The 20,247-nt window shown below is 51.4% G+C and overlaps 1 protein-coding gene and 1 long non-coding RNA gene across 5 annotated transcripts; both read left to right on the top strand.

The window, feature by feature from the left end:
- Window positions 1-1,400: 1,400 nt before the first annotated feature.
- SLC25A37 (solute carrier family 25 member 37) lies at window positions 1,401-14,918 on the top strand. Of its 4 annotated transcripts, XM_030510069.1 has the most exons (6): window positions 1,656-1,741; window positions 4,050-4,119; window positions 4,152-4,213; window positions 8,714-8,942; window positions 10,435-10,491; window positions 11,498-14,918. In XM_030510069.1, exons 2-6 carry the CDS (start codon window positions 4,080-4,082, stop codon window positions 12,016-12,018), a joined length of 909 nt encoding a protein of 302 aa, XP_030365929.1. In that variant the 5' UTR covers window positions 1,656-1,741; window positions 4,050-4,079; the 3' UTR covers window positions 12,019-14,918. The 4 variants fall into 4 exon arrangements, with proteins under 4 accessions (XP_030365928.1, XP_030365929.1, XP_030365932.1 ...); XM_030510068.1 differs by lacking the exons at window positions 4,050-4,119; window positions 4,152-4,213 and having other exon boundaries at window positions 1,401-1,741; XM_030510072.1 differs by lacking the exons at window positions 1,656-1,741; window positions 4,050-4,119; window positions 4,152-4,213 and adding an exon at window positions 5,193-5,283.
- On the top strand, window positions 4,220-8,517 carry LOC115618473. Its single transcript, XR_003994806.1, has 2 exons — window positions 4,220-4,423; window positions 8,466-8,517. It is a non-coding gene; the product is annotated as an uncharacterized LOC115618473 (long non-coding RNA).
- Window positions 14,919-20,247: the final 5,329 nt, after the last annotated feature.

Below are 20,247 nucleotides of genomic sequence, written 5' to 3'. Positions count from 1 at the left end.
GATGGCACAAGCCAGCGCCGCAGCACCTCTCCAAGTACCTGGATGAGAACAGACCAGGCTTTTCCCCCCTCACATGTATTCATTTCATGTTTAATGGGAAATCCAAGCACTTTATTTGCCTACTTCTCCAGGCCCTCAGAGAATGGTTTCTTTACTTGCTTCCCAAGGTTCAAGCAGCAATAAATTGCTTTGCATTATCATGGTGCTTGATGCGAATGGTTAATCTTGATTTGATTTCAGTACAGGTCACGCAATGCCACCTTCCCAGCAAGGTCGAATTCCAAGTAATCCTTCAAGGAGGAATGAAATAAAGGCAGTGCTGTGAAATGAAATAAAGACTTTGCGTCTATCTCTATAAGAGTGTCAAATGTAGTTGGTTTGGGCTGATTTCATGGTGGGACAAAGCGATGTTACACAATCCAGGGGAAGAGGAGCATTTGGGGGTGCAGGGGCATGGGGTGAGCTCGGTCCTCCTATGGATGGGCCAGGATTAATGGTTCTGCTGTGGGGTGAGAGCTGCATAAAGGGACGATGGATGCAAAAAGCCTTTGCAGGTGAGGGCGAAATCTCTCCTAAGCTTTTCCACAAGCTTTTCTTCCCCACACTGAGGCTCAAACCCATACAGAGGAGCTGTCCACCCTGGAGAAGGCTCCTGAAGGGGAGACCTTAGAGCAGCTCCAGTGCCTAAAGGGGCTCCAGGAAACCTGGAGAGGGGCTTTGGACAAGGGCCTGTAGGGACAGGCCAAGGGGAATGGCTTTAACCTGCCAGAGGGGAGACTGAGATGAGCTCTGAGGCAGAAGCTCTTCCCTGTGAGGGTGCTGAGGCGCTGGCACAGGGTGCCCAGAGAAGCTGTGGCTGCCCCATCCCTGGCAGTGTTCAAGGCCAGGTTGGACACAGGGGCTTGGAGCAACCTGCTCTAGTGGAAGGTGTCCCTGCCCGTGGCAGGGGTTGGAGCTGGAGGAGCTTTAAGCTTCCTCCAACCCAACCCAACCCACTCCATGATGCAGTGCCTCATCCTGACAGCACCGGGTGACAGCAGCACCCGACACCCCGGTGAGGGCCTCGTGCTTGGGGGGCGGGGATCCCGCTCTTGCACGGCCGCGCCAGGGGGTCCCCCCTCGTGGCCGCGCTCGCCCAACGGTCGGGCGCGCACACGAGGCCCGGGCGCCTCAAGCCGGGCTGCGCGCTTGCCCCCCATCAGCGCGCCTGCACAGCCGTCCCGGCCCCCGCACCCCGGCGGAGCCAATCACGCTTCTGCGCCTCACCCGCCTCTCCTTTCTATTCGCTTGCCTCTCTGTCAATCATCCCTTCCCGGTTCCCGGCGGCTCCTGACGTCATGCCCAACGGGGCGGTGGGAAGCGGCGGCGGCGTCTCTCTATTGGCTGGCGCGGCGCGGGGCGGGGCGGGGCGCGGGCGCGGCTTTAAAGAGGGGCCGGGGCGGCGCGCGGGCCCCGTGTGGACCCCCCCACTCCGGTTAAAGCCGCGGCTCCCCCCCCCACTCCAGCTCCCGCCGCCGGTACCGGGCGGATGGAGCTGAGCTGCGGAGTGGGGGGCAGCGCGGCCGCACCCCCGGGGCCCGGCCCCCCACCCGCGGCTGCCGCCGTTCCGCCGGTGCCGCCGATGGAGGGCGAGGACTACGAGAGCCTGCCCAGCGGCGCCTCGCTCGGCACACACATGGTAGCCGGGGCGGTGGCGGGCATCATGGAGCACACGGTCATGTACCCGGTGGACTCGGTCAAGGTGCGTGGTGGGGTCCCCCCGCGGTGCCTCCGGGGAGGTGCTCCGACGGCTGCCGATGTCGGGGTGCACGGGGGTCCCGCGGTGCCGGATGCTGATTGGGGGGAGCAGAGTCGTAGCTGCTGCGGGTGTGCGGGAGGTGCAGGGGTGGGTGAGGAGAGGGGTGCTGCGGTGTAGAGGGTCCCCCCAGGTGTCCCCCCGAGGTCCCCGATGGAAGCACCATCCCGGCAGCCCCGGCGTCCTCGCCCCCGGTGAGCTTTGCGCAACCCGCGGTGCAAAGGTGTGTACCAAGGCCCGCTGCAGCAAGCAAAGTCCTTGTGCTGCTCCCCCCCGGGGCGGGGATGCCACCGGTGCCCTCCTGGAGCAGCCTTTCCCTCCTGGAGTGTTGGAATCCCAAGCCCAGGATGGAAAAGCCGGTGGTGTTATGTCCATCCACACATGAGGATGGTTGTGAGCAGCGTGAACCTGACCTCCTGCCACCCCACTGCCATGGCCGTGGTGGCTTTATCAGCGTCAGGGCTTTACAAAGGGATTTGTGTGGCTGCGGAAGTGCTGCTGGTGGTTGGGTTTGATGCAGATGCGCTCCAGGCTAATGAATGTGCTCTAGATGCTGTTGGGTGCACGCGAGGGAGGACTTCGCAGTGTCACCAGCATGGTAGGAAGCATCACGAAGGGTATTTCCTCCCTCTGCCCTGCCAGCATGCGGCTCTTAAAAGAGAGGAAAGGTTGGGAAGAGCCAAGCGCCCTCGACGCTATGTTGCTGGTGCTGATGGATCCTCAGTGGTCCACTGAGGAAAGGCTGCAAGGAGATGCTCTAATTCTCCTCTTTTCAATACAGGGCTCCTGAAAAAGTAGTGAGAAGAGAGGAAATGCCTTCGCTTTGAGGCACTGGAGACCTTGCCAGTGTGCTGCGATAAGCACTTAAAGGAAATATTTTCTGTTGCTTTCCTGTGTTTTCCCTCTGGGTTTGTGCCCATTGGACCTGGCTTGTAGGCTGGGGCTGCTCCGAGGTGCAGGGTCTGAGCCCAGCCTGGCTCCTTTCCCAAACAAGCCGGGTGCTTTGTGCCAAGTCACGCTCAGAGCAGCGTCACTCTGGCCTCCGTGGTGTGGTTGAAGAGGGCATTTCCTCTGCAGGGAATAGGCAGAGGGAGAAAACGAAAGCTGTGCCTGGTTTCCCGCAGCAGGAGGTGCTTTGGAGGAAGGTAAAAGTGCTGCTTTCCCCGGGCAGTGAATTCCCCCCTTGCCTGTGCTGGGAGAGCGCCGGGGCAATGACTGACTTCGGGAATAATCCCGCTCGGCAAACTGCCTTGAAGTGCTCGGGAGCTGATAAAACACACCGGGAGAACTTTGGAGTGTGGCCAAGGTCACCCCACACATTTGGGGCAGAGTGGAATCCCAAGCTGCAGGATGTGGGTCCTGCGATGGGCACTCACCGCTGTTCTGTCCATGTGGGAAAGGTGAGAACTGACCCAAAAAGGGCTTTTTTTTATTGTAATGGGAGTAACCAAACACTAATGAAGGCTTGTAAAAGCAGCTGTCTTTGCCATGGGAAACGCGCTGCTCTCCTCCTACAGCAAAGCTCCTTCGTTAGGCTGACTTTGTGGATAACACTCACTGAGATCGGTTGTGGCTGAGCAGAGCCCGTGGAGGAGATCAAGGGTTGTGGATGCTGCAGCAAAAGGCATTTCAGGCACCTGGCCTTAGAGGAAATGTTTTGGCTTCAGCAAGTCATTTCCTCCTAAAGAGAAACTGAAAATGCTGTAATTTGGGGAATGCTTGCTTCAGATGCTTGCACAATTCCTGTGGTAGGGCAGGTCCGTGGTGGTGGTGTCCTGGTGAGGTGAGTCAAGGGAAGCAGCTAAGATAGCACCCAATGGACCTCTGTGAAGTTCATATACACTTGTGTGGCAGCATAGAGAATACCCAGAAGTGCTGCTGGTGCTTGTGCAACACGTGTAAATCCATGATGCACATCCCCGTGTGCAGCCTCCTGCAGCACCTTGCTGCGATAATGTGCTGCCACTTAAATCATCACTAGTTGTGTATTTTGCAGCAGTGTGTCTATTTCTTTAGAGGCGAAAGGTGTTATGGGTCCTATTTACCAACTAAAACTGGGCACTTGTGGTTATTGAGATTTGCTTGATGTCTTTTCCTTCTGATGGTAAAGACCCCCCCCCTTGCAGCTTCAGCCTTGGTTACGTGTTGGCCTCTGTCTTACGCACCTAACGCTGTGGTTGTATGAAAGCGCTGGCTGGAGCTGTAGGGTTTTAGATGCATGTCTCATAGTCCTTAGGCTCGTTTTGTTTTGTAGCTGTCCTGGCAAGCCTGATCAGCCTCCAAAATGATGTTAGAGATCAGCATGTCAAGGGCTTCTCGTCATGACAGCAGATGGGAACTTCTGGAGGACTCCCCTGGAGCCTCCTCTTAAGCCATTTAGTGGCTTCTCTGCAAGCCTGCTGGAGCTGGTTTCCCAAGGTGGGTAAAGTAGCTGCCTTAGGGATGTGAAGTTGTCCTCACGTGGGAGCTAATTGCTTGAAACAGCTTGATGAGACACTGGAGATGTGCTTGAGCCTCCCTTCCTCGCAGTGGCACTAATGACAAAGTCCTGCCTTCAGCCCCAGCCATGCTGCGGGCCTCTGTGAAAACCTGAACTGCTCCTTCCCAAGCTGGTGCAGCCAGATGTCTGTAAGCTGTTTTGGTGTGGCTGTGTGTGGTTCCTAGTGGGTATGGGAGGTCCTGGACTATGATGGGAATTCCTAAGGTGAAGGGTAGGAGGAACATGGAGCCTACATCTGTGATGCCAGAGAGGGGAATGAGGACAGGTACAATGAGGATTGTTGGGAGGGGTGGAGCAAGTGTTTTGGTGGCTCCAGCTAGGACAATCAACCATGGGTGACCTGCCTGGTGCTGGTAGACTTTGGAGCTTCCCTGCTTGTAGCAGCTTGAAAGCACTTGAGTATGACTGTGCAGGGCAGATGAGCTTCTGTGAGCTGTTGTACTGCAGTTCATTTAGGCTTTGGAGTTAAGTGATGCTTGCCTTGGGTTTGGTGGTGGCAGGTTCTGCAACCACCCATCTCAATGCAGCTCCAGGAGGAGCAGTTCGTCTTCTTCTAGTGTTGGGGTGCTGGAAAGTCATGGCTAATCTGACTGGCCCTGTGTTCCCCTTCCATGGGCCTTTGCAGACAGGGGTAGGTACCACATTGCTTGGGAGCAACAAAAGGGAGCTCAGAGCTCGAGCGTGGCATGGGTCATGCACCAGCAAAGCCGCCTGTGGGCAGCAGGATCTGACCAGGTTGCTGCAGTAACACTGCTTATTTCCTGGTGAAAGCATATTGTGTTCTCTGTGTCTTTTGTTAGCTTCAGGGAGCTGGTTGTCTGTCACATGAACATGAAGGCTGAACTTGGAGAAAGCATGCTGTGTTCGGGAAGAAAAACAAAGGTGAATTACATCCCAGCCTGTTTGTACAGTGGCATGTCAAACCAGTGACCCTTGTGAGAATATGCAAAGCCAGAGACCTGACTCCTCTTAGTAAAAGCAATTCTAGGTAGAAAACAATCCTGGGCTATTCATGTGCTTCTGGGTGCTCTCCCTCAAACAGCATCTATAAAGGCAACGCTGGTCCGCAAATAGGGAACCTGATGGACCTGAAGCTGTGACTTTTGGTGTCGCTTCTCATGCCCAAGCTGAAACCAGGACTCTCAGGATGCTTGTGGTTGTCAGTGCCTTATGCAATGAGGATTAATCTAAGTAGGTGGAGAAGTATTTCTTGGCTGGTTAACAGGGGGGTGAGGCTCCTGAAGGAACTTGATGGCTTCAGATAGGTGGCAGGAGATGGGGGGGGGTAAGGACTGCATAGCTGATGGCAAATCATCATTCACACCACAATAACCTTAACCTGGATGAAACAGAGCTGGACTTCTCAGCTCCGTACCTTTTGCATTGCAGCTGCCACACAGGAGATCCTGAGTTTGGGCAGTTTGTCCTGTTTGTGTCCACAGCTTTAATGGAAGGTGCAAGCTGGTTGACCCGGCTGTGCTGGTGGTGAGGCAAACTGCAGACCCATGCATGGATTAGGTGGGTCCAACACCCTGACCACCCGCTCTGGGCTGCTGTGTGAGCTTCTGGGTCCCTATAGAGTGGTTCAGATGATCAATGGGGAAATATTTACTCCTTGTGATGTGAAAGCAAATGGATCTTGTGAGGGTGGAAATACTCAGGGCTGGGCTGGTAGTTTACTGCTTTAAAGAGCGCTTATCCCTGATTCCCTTTCTGATGAGATGAAGCTGCTGTGTGCTTAAATGAAGGCATCCCAGCAACAGAGCGGGGTGAGATGGGGATCTCCCCGGTCAGCTCTGGCCTCTGAAGCAATGCCTTCAAGTTAAAACTAGCAGAGAAGAGAAGAAACCAAGCAAAGCCCAGCCCTGGCTGGATGGGACCAGCTCGGCAGCGGTGGGTCTGCTGAGTCACGCTGACGGCAGAGCCGCTGCCAGGAGCTTCTTGGCAGCATCATGAAATCCAGCCCCTCCTGACAAGCATCCATAGGATGGGAATGTGCTGAGACTCATGGTGGGGCGGGGGGGGGTGTGGTTCAAGACCCTTGTGCCTGCTTCGAGCTGGATTTAAAGCCTGGTTTTAAACTCCAAGATAACCCAGTGCTGTTGCTGCCTTTACAGGAGGGTTTTCCTCAGCCTTTGGGTTTATTTCCAGTGCTCTTCATAGGTTACAATGCGTTTAGTGCTCTGAAACAGGAAGCTTTGCTTGAGGCTGCCAAATCCCCTGTTGTGGGATGATGCCTTGTCGTGAGCACTGGCTGATGCTCAAGTCTGCAATTCAGCTAGCTGCTGAACTAAGTCACTTTGCAGATGTAATTCCTGTGCCCTTTTTTTAGGCTATTTACTACAAATACAACTATTTTTTGGCTCAGCCTCACGTGTTGCTTTGCTGCTTTCATAGCTTGGTTTTATTATACTGGGTTAAAGTCCTGCACTCAGCTCTGATCTCTTCCTTGGTCCTAGAAAGTGTATCTGAAAGTGCTCCACAGTTTCCAGTAGGTAGAGTGGTTTGGGGAATCGAAAGTACAAACCTTTTTATTGGCTTAATCTTGCCTGAAAGCTTAGCTGTAGTATTGGCTTAATCTTGCCTGAAAGCTTAGCTGTAGTATTGGCTTAATCTTGCCTGAAATCTTAGCTGTAGTATTACCTCCTGGCTAATTACTGATGTGAAACGATAAGCTTGAAGGGATGTGTCCCCACAAGGAAGTGTGGAGGTGGCACGGGCAGCCCTTGCTTTTTCAAGGGAATCTCTGCTGAGGACTGAGCTGCTCGTGTCGCTTTGTCTGTGTTCTGCCACATTGCTGGGGGAGGAACTTCAATCTGAAGATGGGGTGTCCCAGCTGATGGGGTGGAAGGCATCCTTCCTGTCAAACCTCAGTGTCAGGGACCTCTTCATGGCAGTTCCCAAGCTTCTTGAGAGAGCATTAGTTTGGTGCCTGTTGCAGGTTGCTAAACACTCCTCTCCTGTGGCTATTCCCTTTCCTGGTTGTGGTTCAAGGTGTGGAGCTGCACTGAGGGCTGTATCCCTTCAGTCTGGGATTGCAGACCAGCAGGAGCACCAGAGCCCTTTGCATCTCAATGCCCTATGTCTGCCTAGTCTTGCCGGGATGTTTGCAGAGGTTTAAGCCTTGTCAGGGTGCCTCCTCTTGATGGTGTGAAGTGGCTGGTGTCTGTGCCCTGCAAACACCATTGCAGGTTGGCATCATCACTGGCTTTGGGTGTTGCTGGTGTGTGATGGCATCAGACTGCAGAAGCCTGAGACAAACTAAAAGGAGTCATTTTTCCCACGGTGCATAATTGACAGCGGGGAGTGTAATGGGAGGATTTGGGTGCCAGCGGCTCAGTTGGCTTCCAAAATACGTGGAAGAAAAGCCCATTGAGGGCTGTTGAAGAAAGGTGCAGGTGAAACCTCCTGGCTCAGGCAGTGGGTGGCAGCAGGGCAAGGATAGTCACCCATGGGGTCTTCCTTGGGTTGCTGTGCAAGAGAATGCAGTGGCCTTTAGAATCACAGAATCAAACAGGTTGGAAAAGACCTTCAAGATCAAGTCCAACTGCCAAGGCCACCACTAACCCATGGCACTGAGGGCCTTGGTTACATGGTGTGCGAACGCTTCCAGGGGCAGTGACTCCAGCACTGCCCTGGGCAGCCTGTTCCAATGCCTGAGCACCCTCTGGGGAAGGAATTGTTCCTCATCTCCATCTAAACCTCTCCTGGTGCAGCTTGAGGCCATTTCCTCTTGTCCCATCCCTTGGGAGCAGAGACCAGCCCCCTCCTGGCTCCATCCTCCTGTCAGGCAGTTGCAGAGAGCGAGAAGGTCCCCCCTGAGCCTTCTCTTCTCCAGACTAAACCCCCCCAGGTCCCTCAGCCGTTCCTCATCACACTTGTGCTCCAGGCCCTGCACCAGCTCCGGTGCCCTTTACCTGTCTCTCCTACGGGGGGGTTACTGTGGGTACCCCATTTTCTCAGCTTGCCCTTCTAGGAAACCTGTTTCCCAATGGAGCAGACAAACGCTGCACACAAGTGTCACAAGCAGCTGAGCAACAGCAGGAGGAACAAGCTGGGGCAGGGAGCTGGGAGTGTTGTAAGCAAGAGGCAATTACAGACCTAACTGTATTTCTTCACCCAGGCTTTTGAACGACTGCGCTAGCTTAATTCCCTGTGTTTTCCCTGCAGAAACAAGAGCAGAGGTTACACTTCCCTCCCGAGCACTTGTCTGAGCAGCCTCGTAATGTTTTGGTGTTGCAATGGGAGCATGAACTTAATCTTGCTGCTCTGAATAGTGCCGTGGGTGCAACTGGGGACAAAACGATGGACCCCACTCATGATCTTGGGAGTTTTGTAGCTCTTTTGCTCTCCGACTGGTGCTTGTTGTGTTAAAGACGGGCTAACTGAGGCCTCTCCCTTCGTGTGCTTTGTTGCAGACCAGGATGCAGAGCTTGCAGCCGGACCCCAAAGCCCAGTACAGGAGCGTGTACGAAGCGCTGAAGAAGATTGTCATGACAGAGGGTTTCTGGAGGCCTTTACGTGGGATTAATGTCACCATGCTGGGGGCTGGCCCTGCCCATGCCATGTACTTTGCCTGCTACGAAAAGATGAAAAAGTCTCTAAGTGATACTTTCCAGCATGGAGGAAACAGCCACTTGGCCAATGGTATTTTGGGGGGGGGGGGGGTGTTATGCATAAAAATAAGCTTGCAGTTACCAGCCTGTCCCTTGCTTGCTTGACATGCTTAGCCTGGCATCCCTCGCTGTGCTTTGCTCTGGGAAGAGCTGCTGTAGGCAGCCAGCATTCAGAATGCTGCTGTGAATACCTTAATGGGAGGATGTGAGATGGAAATGTCATTCCAGGCTTTCAGGTCCCTGCTTTGGAAGTGCTGGAGTGGCAGGGGGCAGTCAGACAGGCAAGTGTGGTACCTGCCCACCATCTGAATGCTTCATGCAGGTCACCACGCTCCTCCGAAAACTGGGCCCTGTCCCAGGACTGCTGACTGCTTGGTAGATCTGTCTTCTAGGGGTTAGAGATGGCTGGGCTGGCTGTCAGCAGTGAGAGGAGAACCCCTCATAGCACCATTGACACCCTCCAAAGTCTTAGTCTAGACCAGATTTCTGCCCTACTCTTCTTTCTCCAGTTGTTCTAGCACAAGGAATCGATACATTGGACAAGAGGCATTTGGATGCAATCAATCACAGACTGTTTCTGGCTTGATGTTGAAGGCATCATCTAAACCTCTTGTTGTAATGGCAGAAACCCTCCGATTGAGCAGCCAGGGGTGTTACACAGGGCTCTGTGCAGTGACATTTCTGCCTGGTCCTTGACATGATGCAATGGTGGGAAGCTGCCATGGCAGTCACTTGACTTGACTCAACCACCTCCGTTAAGGGTATATAATAGCTTTTTGGCTTGCTGCTTTTTGCTAGCAATGTGCTTCCTGTGTTTGCCTTTCAAGTAGCTACAGGCTTTTGGTTCCAGCGGGAAAAGCGAAGCGCTGCCTTAATGAGAAATGACCGAAAGTCATTTGGGCAAGAGAGAATTTGAGATGGAAACCTACATCAAAGGAGAAGGTGTGGCTCGAGAGGCCCATCCTTGAGCCAACTGCACAATCATTAATGGCTGGATGAATGTTGGCAGAATCTGGGCAATTAGTGTTTAAAACTAAACTGAGTAAACGGATGAAAATGCCTAATTATGGATGCACTGAGCCAGTGCTAAACATTGCTCATGTCTCAGTCCAGCACAGGCTGAGTGAACCTGGTGCTTTCCTGCGCAGACAAAACCTTGTGAGTTGTTGTAGGGAGTAGCAAAGGTGATGGCTGGGATCGTGGGAATGGATCCTGGTTCCTGTCAGGCTGCTTTGGATGGGGTTTTTCTGCACTGGGAATGAATCGTGTTGCTGGGCGCTTCCTTGGGCTGCAGCATCCCAGGCAGCGGTACCCAGGTTGGACACAGGGGCTTGGAGCAACCTGCTCTAGTGGAAGGTGTCCCTGCCCATGGCAGGGGGTTGGAACTGGAGGAGCTTTAAGGTCTCTTCCAACCCAAACCATCCTGTGAGGATGTTGGCTGCTGCCTCTGCAGATGGCAGTGCCCAGGCAAGCCCTGGCTTCTGAATATCCTTCTTCTTAAAGGATGCTCTTGTGTCTTGCAGGTATAGCTGGGAGCGTGGCCACGCTGCTCCACGACGCAGTGATGAATCCTGCTGAAGGTAATGCCCTGTGCTGCTGGGGAAGTGCTGCACCCCATTAGCCTGGGAAGACACCCTGTGCCATCTCAGCACCTTAAGCCCTTTGCTTTAGTGACTCTGCCCAACTTTTAACGAGCTCAGGCAGGTCAGTGTATAGGGATAGATTCTGCCTTTCTGTTCTCCCTTGCTTGCCAAGGGGGTGCACAGCATCTGCATGGCATGTTGTGACTTCCTAGGAAACCTGGTGTCCTCTTTACTAACACAATGCTGTTACTACTCTTCTGGTGCTTCCTGGGTAGGTAGAGTCTGGCATGAAGAGGGCTGATGGTAAAATGCAGCTAAAATGAAGACAATCAGCTGGGCTGCCAGCTAGTCAGTGTTAATGTATTGGGCTTCTGAGCTGGCCCAAGATCAGGTGTTTCTGAAGGGAAAAATGTCTCTATTGTTTCAAATCCTTTTAATCACATCCTGGTCATATGAATTGGCCTTTTGCTTAAGTCAGTGGAAGTTGTTCCATTTCAGGACTGAGGTCTGTAATACTTCTCAGGTAATTCAATCACCTTTCTGCCCCGTTGTCTTGGTGCGTCAGTGTTTCAGCACTTATGGGTGCATCTGGGGGTCCTTACCAGTCTGTCTTAATGCCTTTCTAGGTAGAATTAAAGGTTCCTTAATTAGGGGAGGGAGTGCATTGGAGGAGAGCTGTTGACCCGGGGCTGAGATCCCACTTGCTTCCCTCACTTGTGCTGATTTCTGGGGGGGCACTGGGCAGGCTGGGGGAAGCAGAGGCTCTATGCAGCTTCTTCATAAAAGCCTGTTGACAAGGAGCTCATGCTACAGGAATACCTGCTTTATGTCATAGCAGTTTGGACTTGGAAGGGGAGGTTGGCTCTGGATGGTTGGGGCTTCGAGCACGGTTCAGTCTCGGTGTTGGGATGACCAGGAAAGATGTGCCTTAGCTAATAAGCCTTTATGTCCCTGTGTCTGTCCTGCCTGGTGCTGCCCACCCTGTGGCCATTGCCTGGACCAGTGGTGAAGCAGCGGATGCAGATGTTCAACTCCCCCTACAAGTCCGTCCTGGCGTGCGTAAGGACAGTGCAGAAGACGGAAGGGTTTGGTGCCTTCTACCGCAGCTACACCACCCAGCTCACCATGAACGTCCCCTTCCAGGCCATTCACTTCATCACCTACGAGTTCATGCAGGAGCAGATCAACCCACACCGGGAGTACAACCCTCGGTCCCACATCGTCTCCGGTGCCATCGCAGGGGCCGTGGCTGCCGCCGCCACCACTCCCCTGGATGTCTGCAAGACCTTGCTCAACACCCAGGAGAACATGGCCTTGAGCTCTGTGAACATCAGCGGGCACCTCACGGGCATGGTGAATGCCTTCAAGACTGTCTATCAGCTGGGGGGTGTCTCGGGGTATTTCAGGGGGGTGCAAGCACGTGTCATTTACCAGATGCCCTCAACAGCCATTGCCTGGTCGGTGTACGAATTCTTCAAGTACTTTCTCACAAAGCACAAGCTGGAGAAGAGAACATCCTTGTGAAGGACTCCCAGGGTGAATGCAAGCCTCCGTGTCCCCTCCATGTGTGTGTGTTTGTGTGTGTGTACCTGCAAGCCAGCCAGCTCTGGGTCTCTGCTAAGGGAAATGCCAGGTTTGTGGTGGATTCACAGCTGACGTCCACTTCTCCCTTCCCCAGGGATTAAAGTGCTCCTCAGCCACGTGTTCCCCTCCTTGCTTCATGAAAAGATTTATAAAGACTTATAATAATATATATATTTAATAACTTTATTTTGGAGAAGTGAAATTGCTAACTGATATTTTTCTCTCTGAATAAGTTTGAAGATGTAGTTTACTCCTCACCAGAAAGCTGAGGTGATACAACCTAAGCTGGGGTGGTGGGTTTTTTTTACAGCAAAGAAGCGAAATATCCTGTCACAGAACTTACTTTTTTATATAAATATAAAATAGATGGATAATGTTTATCCTTTATTTTTCTATGTAGGCGTTTGGGTTGTTTTGTAACTACTATTACAGCTAGATGCTGTTTAAAAAAGGGCTCAATTCTTCCATCCTATGCGAGGAAGACACAAAAGCATTTATTTTTATAGCCAGATTGGCTTTAATTATACAGCATTGAACCCCCAGACGGTGGCCTGGATTCTTGTGTGGGTGTCAAGGTACTTGGTACCCCCTTAAGACTCGTTGGGATGGGGGGGAGAAGGAACAGGGACACCACCAAGGAGGGACACCCCAAAACACTTTGTGGGGGAAACAATTCCATTACTTTTTACAAGGAGACTCTTAAAAAATGTAGATTTTAAACAGAATAGTCCATTTTTTTTTTCGCAGATACTTTTTTAAAGGTACATTCTGATGGTGTGTGATGGCTGCACAGCCTCATCCTCCCTTAACTTATTCATCCTTTTCCACTCAGGCCCCGATCCCGCTCGCAGGAGCGACCGTGCGCCTCCCCATAGCTGGTGGGGTGGAAGTGGGGTGCATGGAGCTGCTCTGCTCCCTAAGGGGGGACCTGGGGCTTCTGTTTACAGGTTGGCTACAGCGTCACAAGGGTCACATCCTGGCAGCACCAAACCAGCAGCAGGCAGGGAAATCCATGGGGAATTCTGCCCTGCAGAACCGAAGGCACCTCCCAGCCCGTGTTTAACAATAAGCTGCTGCTCATCTCTGTTGGGGAGGGGAGAAAACATCGAAAAGACAACCTAGAGAGGTTCCTCGTGCTCTGGGTTTGCTGCTGTGGGATGCTGAGCTTTGCAGTGGCCAGCAAAGCTGTGCCTGCTCCTACTAGGAATGGTTTTTCCAACCCAAAATGCAGCCTTTAACCAGTTACTTGGGTGATCAGGAGCCAATGAGGGATTTTAGGTGCCTGGATGTATAAATCTAAGTTACAGGACACCAGCTGGCACATCTCCATCCTCCCTGGAAGTGATGTCTCAAGCTGGCACCATCTCTTTGCTGCTGTGCATGGTGCAGCTTGTGGAGATGTGGCTTCAGCTTGCTGTCAGCACTGGGTGGGATGTCTTTGGGGGAGCTGCATGTGATGGGCAGCTTTTGGGCTGGCACGTGTCACTGGAAGTGTCCCATCAGCCAGGCACCTTGGGTAGGATGACACTAAACAGACCTAAGCCTCTTGCTGTGTTACTCGGAGAAGGTAAATCAAAGAGCACCTCTCCGGGTGGTGTTGCATGTGCCTTGTGTAAATTAGCCTTGTACCATTGCTAATGGTGAAATGAGCTTCTTGATGCCTTTTTTTTTGTCACTTAAACTGAATGAATCACTGTGTCAAATGCACCCTGTGTCTTAAAAGTGTACAAATTGTGAGCTTGAGGCCGCTGGTGTTGGTGGTGCAGCTGGAGAAAGCTCTCAGCTATCTCTGCATGCAGAGGCTGGAGGTCTCCGAGCTGTCTGTTAGCCTTGGATGTCTTTTTCTGTTGACTTGAGAAACTGGAGTATCACTAACAGGAACCAGAACTGCACCAAATATTTCCTTTTGAGATGGGCATAAACACTTAGATGAACATTTTGGGTCACTTTAATATTAAGGGGCAAACTGTAGCATAATGTGGAAGGTGACAGCTTCCAGTGTGACTTCAGTAGCTAGGAGTCATGCTGAGCGAGCGGTCCCCAGTGCATCATCCTCTTCTGGCTGCTTAGCTTTAATACTTCTGACTTCACCTTGGCTATTCTGGGAGAACCTCATCTCCTCTTTGGAGTAACCTGTGAGTAGCTGGGATGTGAAGGCTGGATTTGCCCAGGGATGGAGCCTGTGGACATGGAGTGATTGAGAGGGTGGTCACAGCTGCGCATCCTTCTTGGAGAGGGATGCACCATCCCATTTGGGTTGGGAGCCAGGGCATGCCTGGGAACTTCTTGGGTGTTGAGCACAAATAATCATCGACCAGGGTTTCTTGGGAGCTTGCTCTGCCTCTTGCAGAGTGGGTGAGGAGCAGTTGTATGTTTATACAGCTCCTTAGGGATTACCCGGGTATCCAGTGAAACCAGGCTTCCCATTCGGCACTGGGGACATGCCCAGTTGCTCTGGTAGTTGCAGAAGTCTCTTACATGTTTGGAATGTTTCCTGCTGTGCGTGGTGCCGGATCCCCAGTGAAAGCCCCTTTGCCAAAGCCCCTGCTCATCCCTTCTGGGTTTGCCTTTGTGAGTCTGAAGTTTTACTTTAACCTGGTATGTGAACCATGTTCTGCTGCTTTGTCTGCAACAAACGCACATGTTATTTAAGGAGGAGGATGAGGAACTTTGTCTGCAGTTCTTAATTTTACAGATATATATATTTTTGCCTGCCTTGGAATTGAATGTGTTTCCTTTAAATGTATATTTAACAGTGCAGGAGTCCCTTTGTGAGATGCTGCTACAGTTGTATCACTGGAGCTCAAGGAAATAAAACATTCTCATTCTTTTTGGCCTTTGAGGCTCATGCTTGTGGCTTTCCTCAGCAGCGGAGTTGGGTGTTGAGAGCAGCAAGAGGGTGTCCTGATCTCTGGAGGAATGGTGCCTTCTAGTGTTGCCTGAGCACTCGGCAGGCTCAGGACCTCGCTATGATTCAGATCAAGCCCTTTGTCATCACATGGGAGGAAGAAAATGACTCCTGGGAGGGGTTTTGCAGCCTGGCAGGAGCTGAAATCTCTATTATGGGCTTGTGCTCCTCTAGAAGCCACTGAAGGGTTTTGAAACATGGTCCCGCTGGCACAAGGAGTTGGCTTCTGACATTGGCAAAGCAAACCCACAGGCTGTGGTTTGTTCAGCAGCAAAGCTAATTCCCAAATGGGAACGTCTTCCCTCACCTCTCCATGGCAGAAAGTGCCTGGGGTGAAGGCCCTGGGGAGCTGCCTGTTTGCTGAGGTTTCACTAATGTTTGCTACTAATTTGAAGGGAAAACCCCAGAAGCCATTAAGCTGCTTCAGATCTTACCTCCCCCTTCAATAAAAGGAAAAGACACCCTTGTGGGTTTGGTTTGTGCACAGCACTGGTGCAGCAGGAGGAATAAAGCTGGGCTGAGCAGCGTTGGGTTAAATCAGAGCTACTGAGCTGTGCCCAGGGCAAACGGGACCCCCAGGGCTTGGCCAAGGTGGGCTCTGAAGGGAAAAAGTGAGTTTTAATCAAAATGTTTCAATAATGACATAATTGACTTTTAGCTCCAAGTCGAAAACGTTTCTGGCCATGAGGTGGCTCCATGCACGGAGTTTGGTTTCAGCTCTGCCTGATGCAGGTTGCTCTGCTCTGGTGTGCTCAGGATGCGAAATCACAGAATCCCAGCCTGGTTTGGGTTGAGGGACCTTAAAGCTCCTCCAGCTCCAACCCCTGCCACGGGCAGGGACACCTTCCACTAGAGCAGGTTGCTCCAAGCCCCTGTGTCCAACCTGGCCTTGAACACTGCCAGGGATGGGGCAGCCACAGCTCCTCTGGGAAAAGTCTGTGCCAGCGCCTCAGCACCCTCACAGGGAAGAGCTTCTGCCTCAGAGCTCATCTCAGCCTCCCCTCTGGCAGGTTAAAGCCATTCCCCTTGTCCTGTCCCTCCATCCCTTGTCCAAAGCCCCTCTCCGGGTTTCCTGGAGCCCCTTTAGGCACTGGAGCTGCTCTAAGGTCTCCCCTTCAGGAGCCTTCTCTTCTCCAGGCTGCCCCAGCCCAGCTCTCTCAGCCATAGCTCCACTGCACTACTTGTGGTCTCTGCTGTTGTGGGGTTTGGGGGCTCCGCAGGCAGAGCAGCAACACTGCCGGGCTGGGGGGTGCCCAAGCAGCTTGTTTTGTGCCACAGACTCTACTAAGTCTTGGATATGTGCATAAGCAGAAGGAATTCCTCACCTCTTTTGGGGCAGAAGTTGTTTGGGATTTTCTGGCCCAAGTTTGATCGGTTTTGGTCCATCCGAAGTCTCCCATGCCTTATTTCTAAACTGGATTCTCTCCAACATTTTCAGGAGGATCTGGGCTTCTCCAGGTCCTTTCCCTCCTTTTCACCTCTAATAAACCCAGCAGAACCACATGGTCCTTGTTCCAAATCAGCATGAAAACCAGATTGTCTTCACATTTCAGCTTACAATGCATGTCTGATTTAAGAAGCTGAAACTCCTTGGAGTGAATCTCCAGCTTTAAAACTCTGGAGCTGTGTCTGAAGGATTCTTCTGGGAGCAGCCTCATGTAGTTTTGACAAAGGAATGGAGCAGAACTTGTTTCCTACCAGTCTAGTTTGGAATAGATGCTCATCCCCAGGGTATGCACCTTCCAGTGATACAGAAACACTGATTTCAGCGTGTTCCTGGTGCAGCAAATAGAGATGCACCTAAAATCCTACAGATGAACCTTTGTTGGGATGCCCCAGCCCCTCCTGGACAGGCAAAGGCAGCTGAGGTGGGAATGATAGCGATAATCACAGGGTTCAGCAGCAAACACCTGCCTGAGGAGTCAGGGCTGGCTGCAAAGGGAAGCAGCAGCACGATGCTGCTGTCCTCAGTCCACCCCAAAGGAAGAAGGACTTTCCTTTTCTCACCTTTTCTTCCCTTTCTCTTTTCCCAGTTGCTTTTTAACCTTCAGTGAAAGCTCAAGAAGGTGCAATGGAGCGTTGCTGCCTCACCTGCCTGATGAGCAAAGGAGATGAGATCAGAAGATAAAGTGCTATTTATGCCCAGCAAAAACGTTTCTGACAGGTTTATATCCCTGTTTGTATTGCAGAGTAAATATTGAACTCCCCTTCCTCCATGTAGTAAAGATGTGGTAGTCCTGAAGGGTGAGGTGTGTAACATGCTTCATGCATGCTTTTTAAGCACTAAATACTGGGGTTATATGAAGGCTGGTGAGGACTTTGCATTTCTCTTTATCACAGTCACCATTCAGCTGCATCGTATTCCCAGTAATTCCTCAGGAAGTGGGAGATGCCCCTAAATAGTGTCTGCATAGGAAGGGATTTTGTGCTTGGCTGATGTGTGGTTATGGAGGATGTGAATTATGGGGTTATACTTGCTGATAGCACCTATTCCTGCTCATCCACATAATCTCTGTTAGACCCAGGGGGATGAAGGGATTTTTACCCTTGACTTACTCAAGGCTGTCAAAATTCTGAACAAAATCTGCTGAAATAAAGGGGAAAAGAGCCAGGAAAACTGAGATGCTGTGAGAAGAGACTCAGTGCCCTTGGGAAAAGCTTTCCTCGCCTGCCCAACAGGAAGACATGCAGTCAGCTGTGACATCCCAAAGGCTTCAGCCTGCTCTCCTTCCACTTGCCTGGTGAGTAAATGAAACTTTTCCTCTGTTTTCTCTGGTTTGGGTTTGCTTAGAAGTTGTCTGACTTCACAAAATGCTGCTTCTGTGCTGTGTCCTACCAGTGCTGCAAATAACAATGGAGAATGTGGCTGGTTATTAAGAGAAGTAAAGAGAGATTGTTTATTAAGGAAGCATGGGCTGAGCCCCAGTTTTCCTAGCAGGAAAAAGCTGTGGTTGGGAAAAAGGGATGATTTTTCCTTTGGATGGAGAGAGGCTGAGATTCCTAGAAAGGCTGAAGGAACCTCTGCAAAACATCATGTTGATGGTTATCTCTGCTTCCTCCTTTCTGCTTTAAACCTCTGGCATCTGCCTGGCTTGTTGATGGCTGTAGAGTGGAAATAGGGAATTCCTGCAGCCGTGCAGGATGGGACACATCCCATGGGACATGTGGGTACCAAGAGCAGCAGAGGAGCAAGCAAAGCCCAAGGGTGACATCCCAGCTCCTCCAACACCTTCGAGCCTTCAGGATGGCTCCTTGGGAGGAGGAATGAGCTGCTGGAGGTGCCACCCATGGGCATGTGGCACTTGCTAAGAGCCGGGATACAGATATCCCCATCTCCCTCCAGGCTGGCCGGTGTTTTGCTCTGGGAATGCATCCGATGTTCTAACTGACACTAATGGCTTTGTTGGAACCAGTACAGCTTATTGTGTAAATACCTTTAGAGGGTATTTCCACATGTGTTGTATGTGTCCGATAGAGCGTAGCAACTCCTTCAACCTGCAGGATTTCCTGTAGTGAAGACCAATAGGTGTTCACTTTGCTGCGCTCAGCACTTGCTCCTATATTGAAGCCTTGGGTTGGTACCAGCAAATAAACTCCCTGCTACTGTGCAGTCTGTGATTTATGGACTTCCCAAGTAGTACTTTTCCTAAGGGTCAACAAGGATGCAGGGATTAAATAAGCTCTGTAATGGGTGAAAGGAGAAGTAGCAACTGAAGGCTTTGCTGGAGGGTGGAAGGTGCAACATGAGCATCAGTTGTGAACGCAGCGGGATGCCAAAGGCTAAATGCTCCCTGGGACATGTGGATGATGCTGCTGGTGGGGGCCACGTCCCTGGGACAGTGTGTGGAGATCCCATCTAAGGGGTCCTTCTGGCAGAGACATTAGGACCAGTGGTGGGTGCAAGGCCTACGTGCTCCATGGGACATGGGTGCTCCCCCTGTGCCACCAAAGTGGTTGGGTTTTTAAGTCATTGGATTAATCCAGGATCTAGGCTGTGTTTGTTCACCGCGTATGATCATTATCTTTGTTTCTCTTCAAATATTGTTCCTGCTTTAGAGGGTAATCAACATAAAGGCAAATATCTCACCTTTTCCCTCTTGAAATTTCATTAAGCTGTGTATTTACCTTGGGTGACAAGACGCAGGCTATGGAGTGAAAGGTTTTCCGGCCACACCTTTAGTCACTATCTTATTCTGCCACAGTTGTCCACAAAGGGAATAAACCCGCTTGTATTTATCCATAAGATTTAATTCCTTTTAAGAGACAAGGGATCCTTTTGTACAACAGGTAAGTGTTTTCCACCAGGCTCTGCAGGTGTAAATCTCTTGTGGAGCATTGAGTGGCCAAGCCCTGGATATGAATGGCTGTGGAGGAAGTGAATGTAATTCCAGCCCCAAATATTGCCAGGTTTTGGCCATGAGGCTTTTGGTCCTGGAATGAAGCAGCTCCCTTACCCCCAGTGAACAATATACATCCCCAGTGCAGCATTCTCACCTTTGCTTTGCTTACTGCTGTGAGTAGCATGGTGGGAGGAGGAAAGTCAGGCTTTCCCCCTGTTTGCTTTTCACCTGCTGTGATTTACACACCAAAAGTCTATTTGTTATTGCGTGCAAAAAACTAAACCCTCCCAAAACTGCTCAGAACTGCAGGTCTGCACTAGCCAGCACAGCCCTGACACAACCACGGCTCAATTCAACCCTCCGAGTACATCAAGCACCTTCATTTCTAAATTCCTATTGTTTTATTTGCTTTAAAGCTTTGCCCCCTGTGGTGGTTTTAGCAAGTGGGTTTTAACATGATCAGTGCCCCAGGGCTGCTTTGCAAAGGAGTTGCAGAATCTCCTGGTGCAAGAGAGTGTGGTAGATAAATACTGCAGTAATTCCTCCTTTCACCACCGCAAATAGAGGATGAGGAGGGTTGATGTGCCATCAACACCCAGTAAAACGCCTCTCAGCACAGAAGGGTGAAATATTGGTCATCTGATAATGATGCCCGAGGTTGTTGGGGTTGGGAACCTGGGGGAAAGCTGCAGAGAGCAAAGAGTGGCCCCGTGTCTTGCTGGGCACAAAATTGGGGTGAAATTAAGCAGATTTTGGTGTCACAAATCAGATTTTGGTCCCTCTTCTGAAGCCTGAAAGCTCCAGACCCTCGATTAGATGATGTCTTGGTACTTAGCTTGCTGTTTCGTGCCCAGGCATGAGGCTGCTTTGTGGTGCCTCAGATGCTCCAGGATTTTTGCCCTAATATTCTCCATTTACCTA

Source organism: Strigops habroptila, chromosome 21 (genome assembly GCF_004027225.2).
Source record: "Strigops habroptila isolate Jane chromosome 21, bStrHab1.2.pri, whole genome shotgun sequence".
Taxonomy (NCBI): Eukaryota; Metazoa; Chordata; class Aves; order Psittaciformes; family Psittacidae; genus Strigops; species Strigops habroptila.
The sequence above is the reverse complement of the archived record's forward strand: the minus strand, read 5'-3'. Positions and strand labels throughout refer to the sequence as shown.

Bases quoted from the DNA above. Each gene is read 5' to 3' on its own strand.
- SLC25A37 (XM_030510068.1), top strand. From the start codon at position 1,529: ATGGAGCTGAGCTGCGGAGTGGGGGGCAGCGCGGCCGCACCCCCGGGG. The intron at 1,742-8,713 runs GTGCGTGGTGGG...GCTTTGTTGCAG, and splicing joins ACCCGGTGGACTCGGTCAAG to ACCAGGATGCAGAGCTTGCA. The intron at 8,943-10,434 runs GTATTTTGGGGG...TGTGTCTTGCAG, and splicing joins AAACAGCCACTTGGCCAATG to GTATAGCTGGGAGCGTGGCC.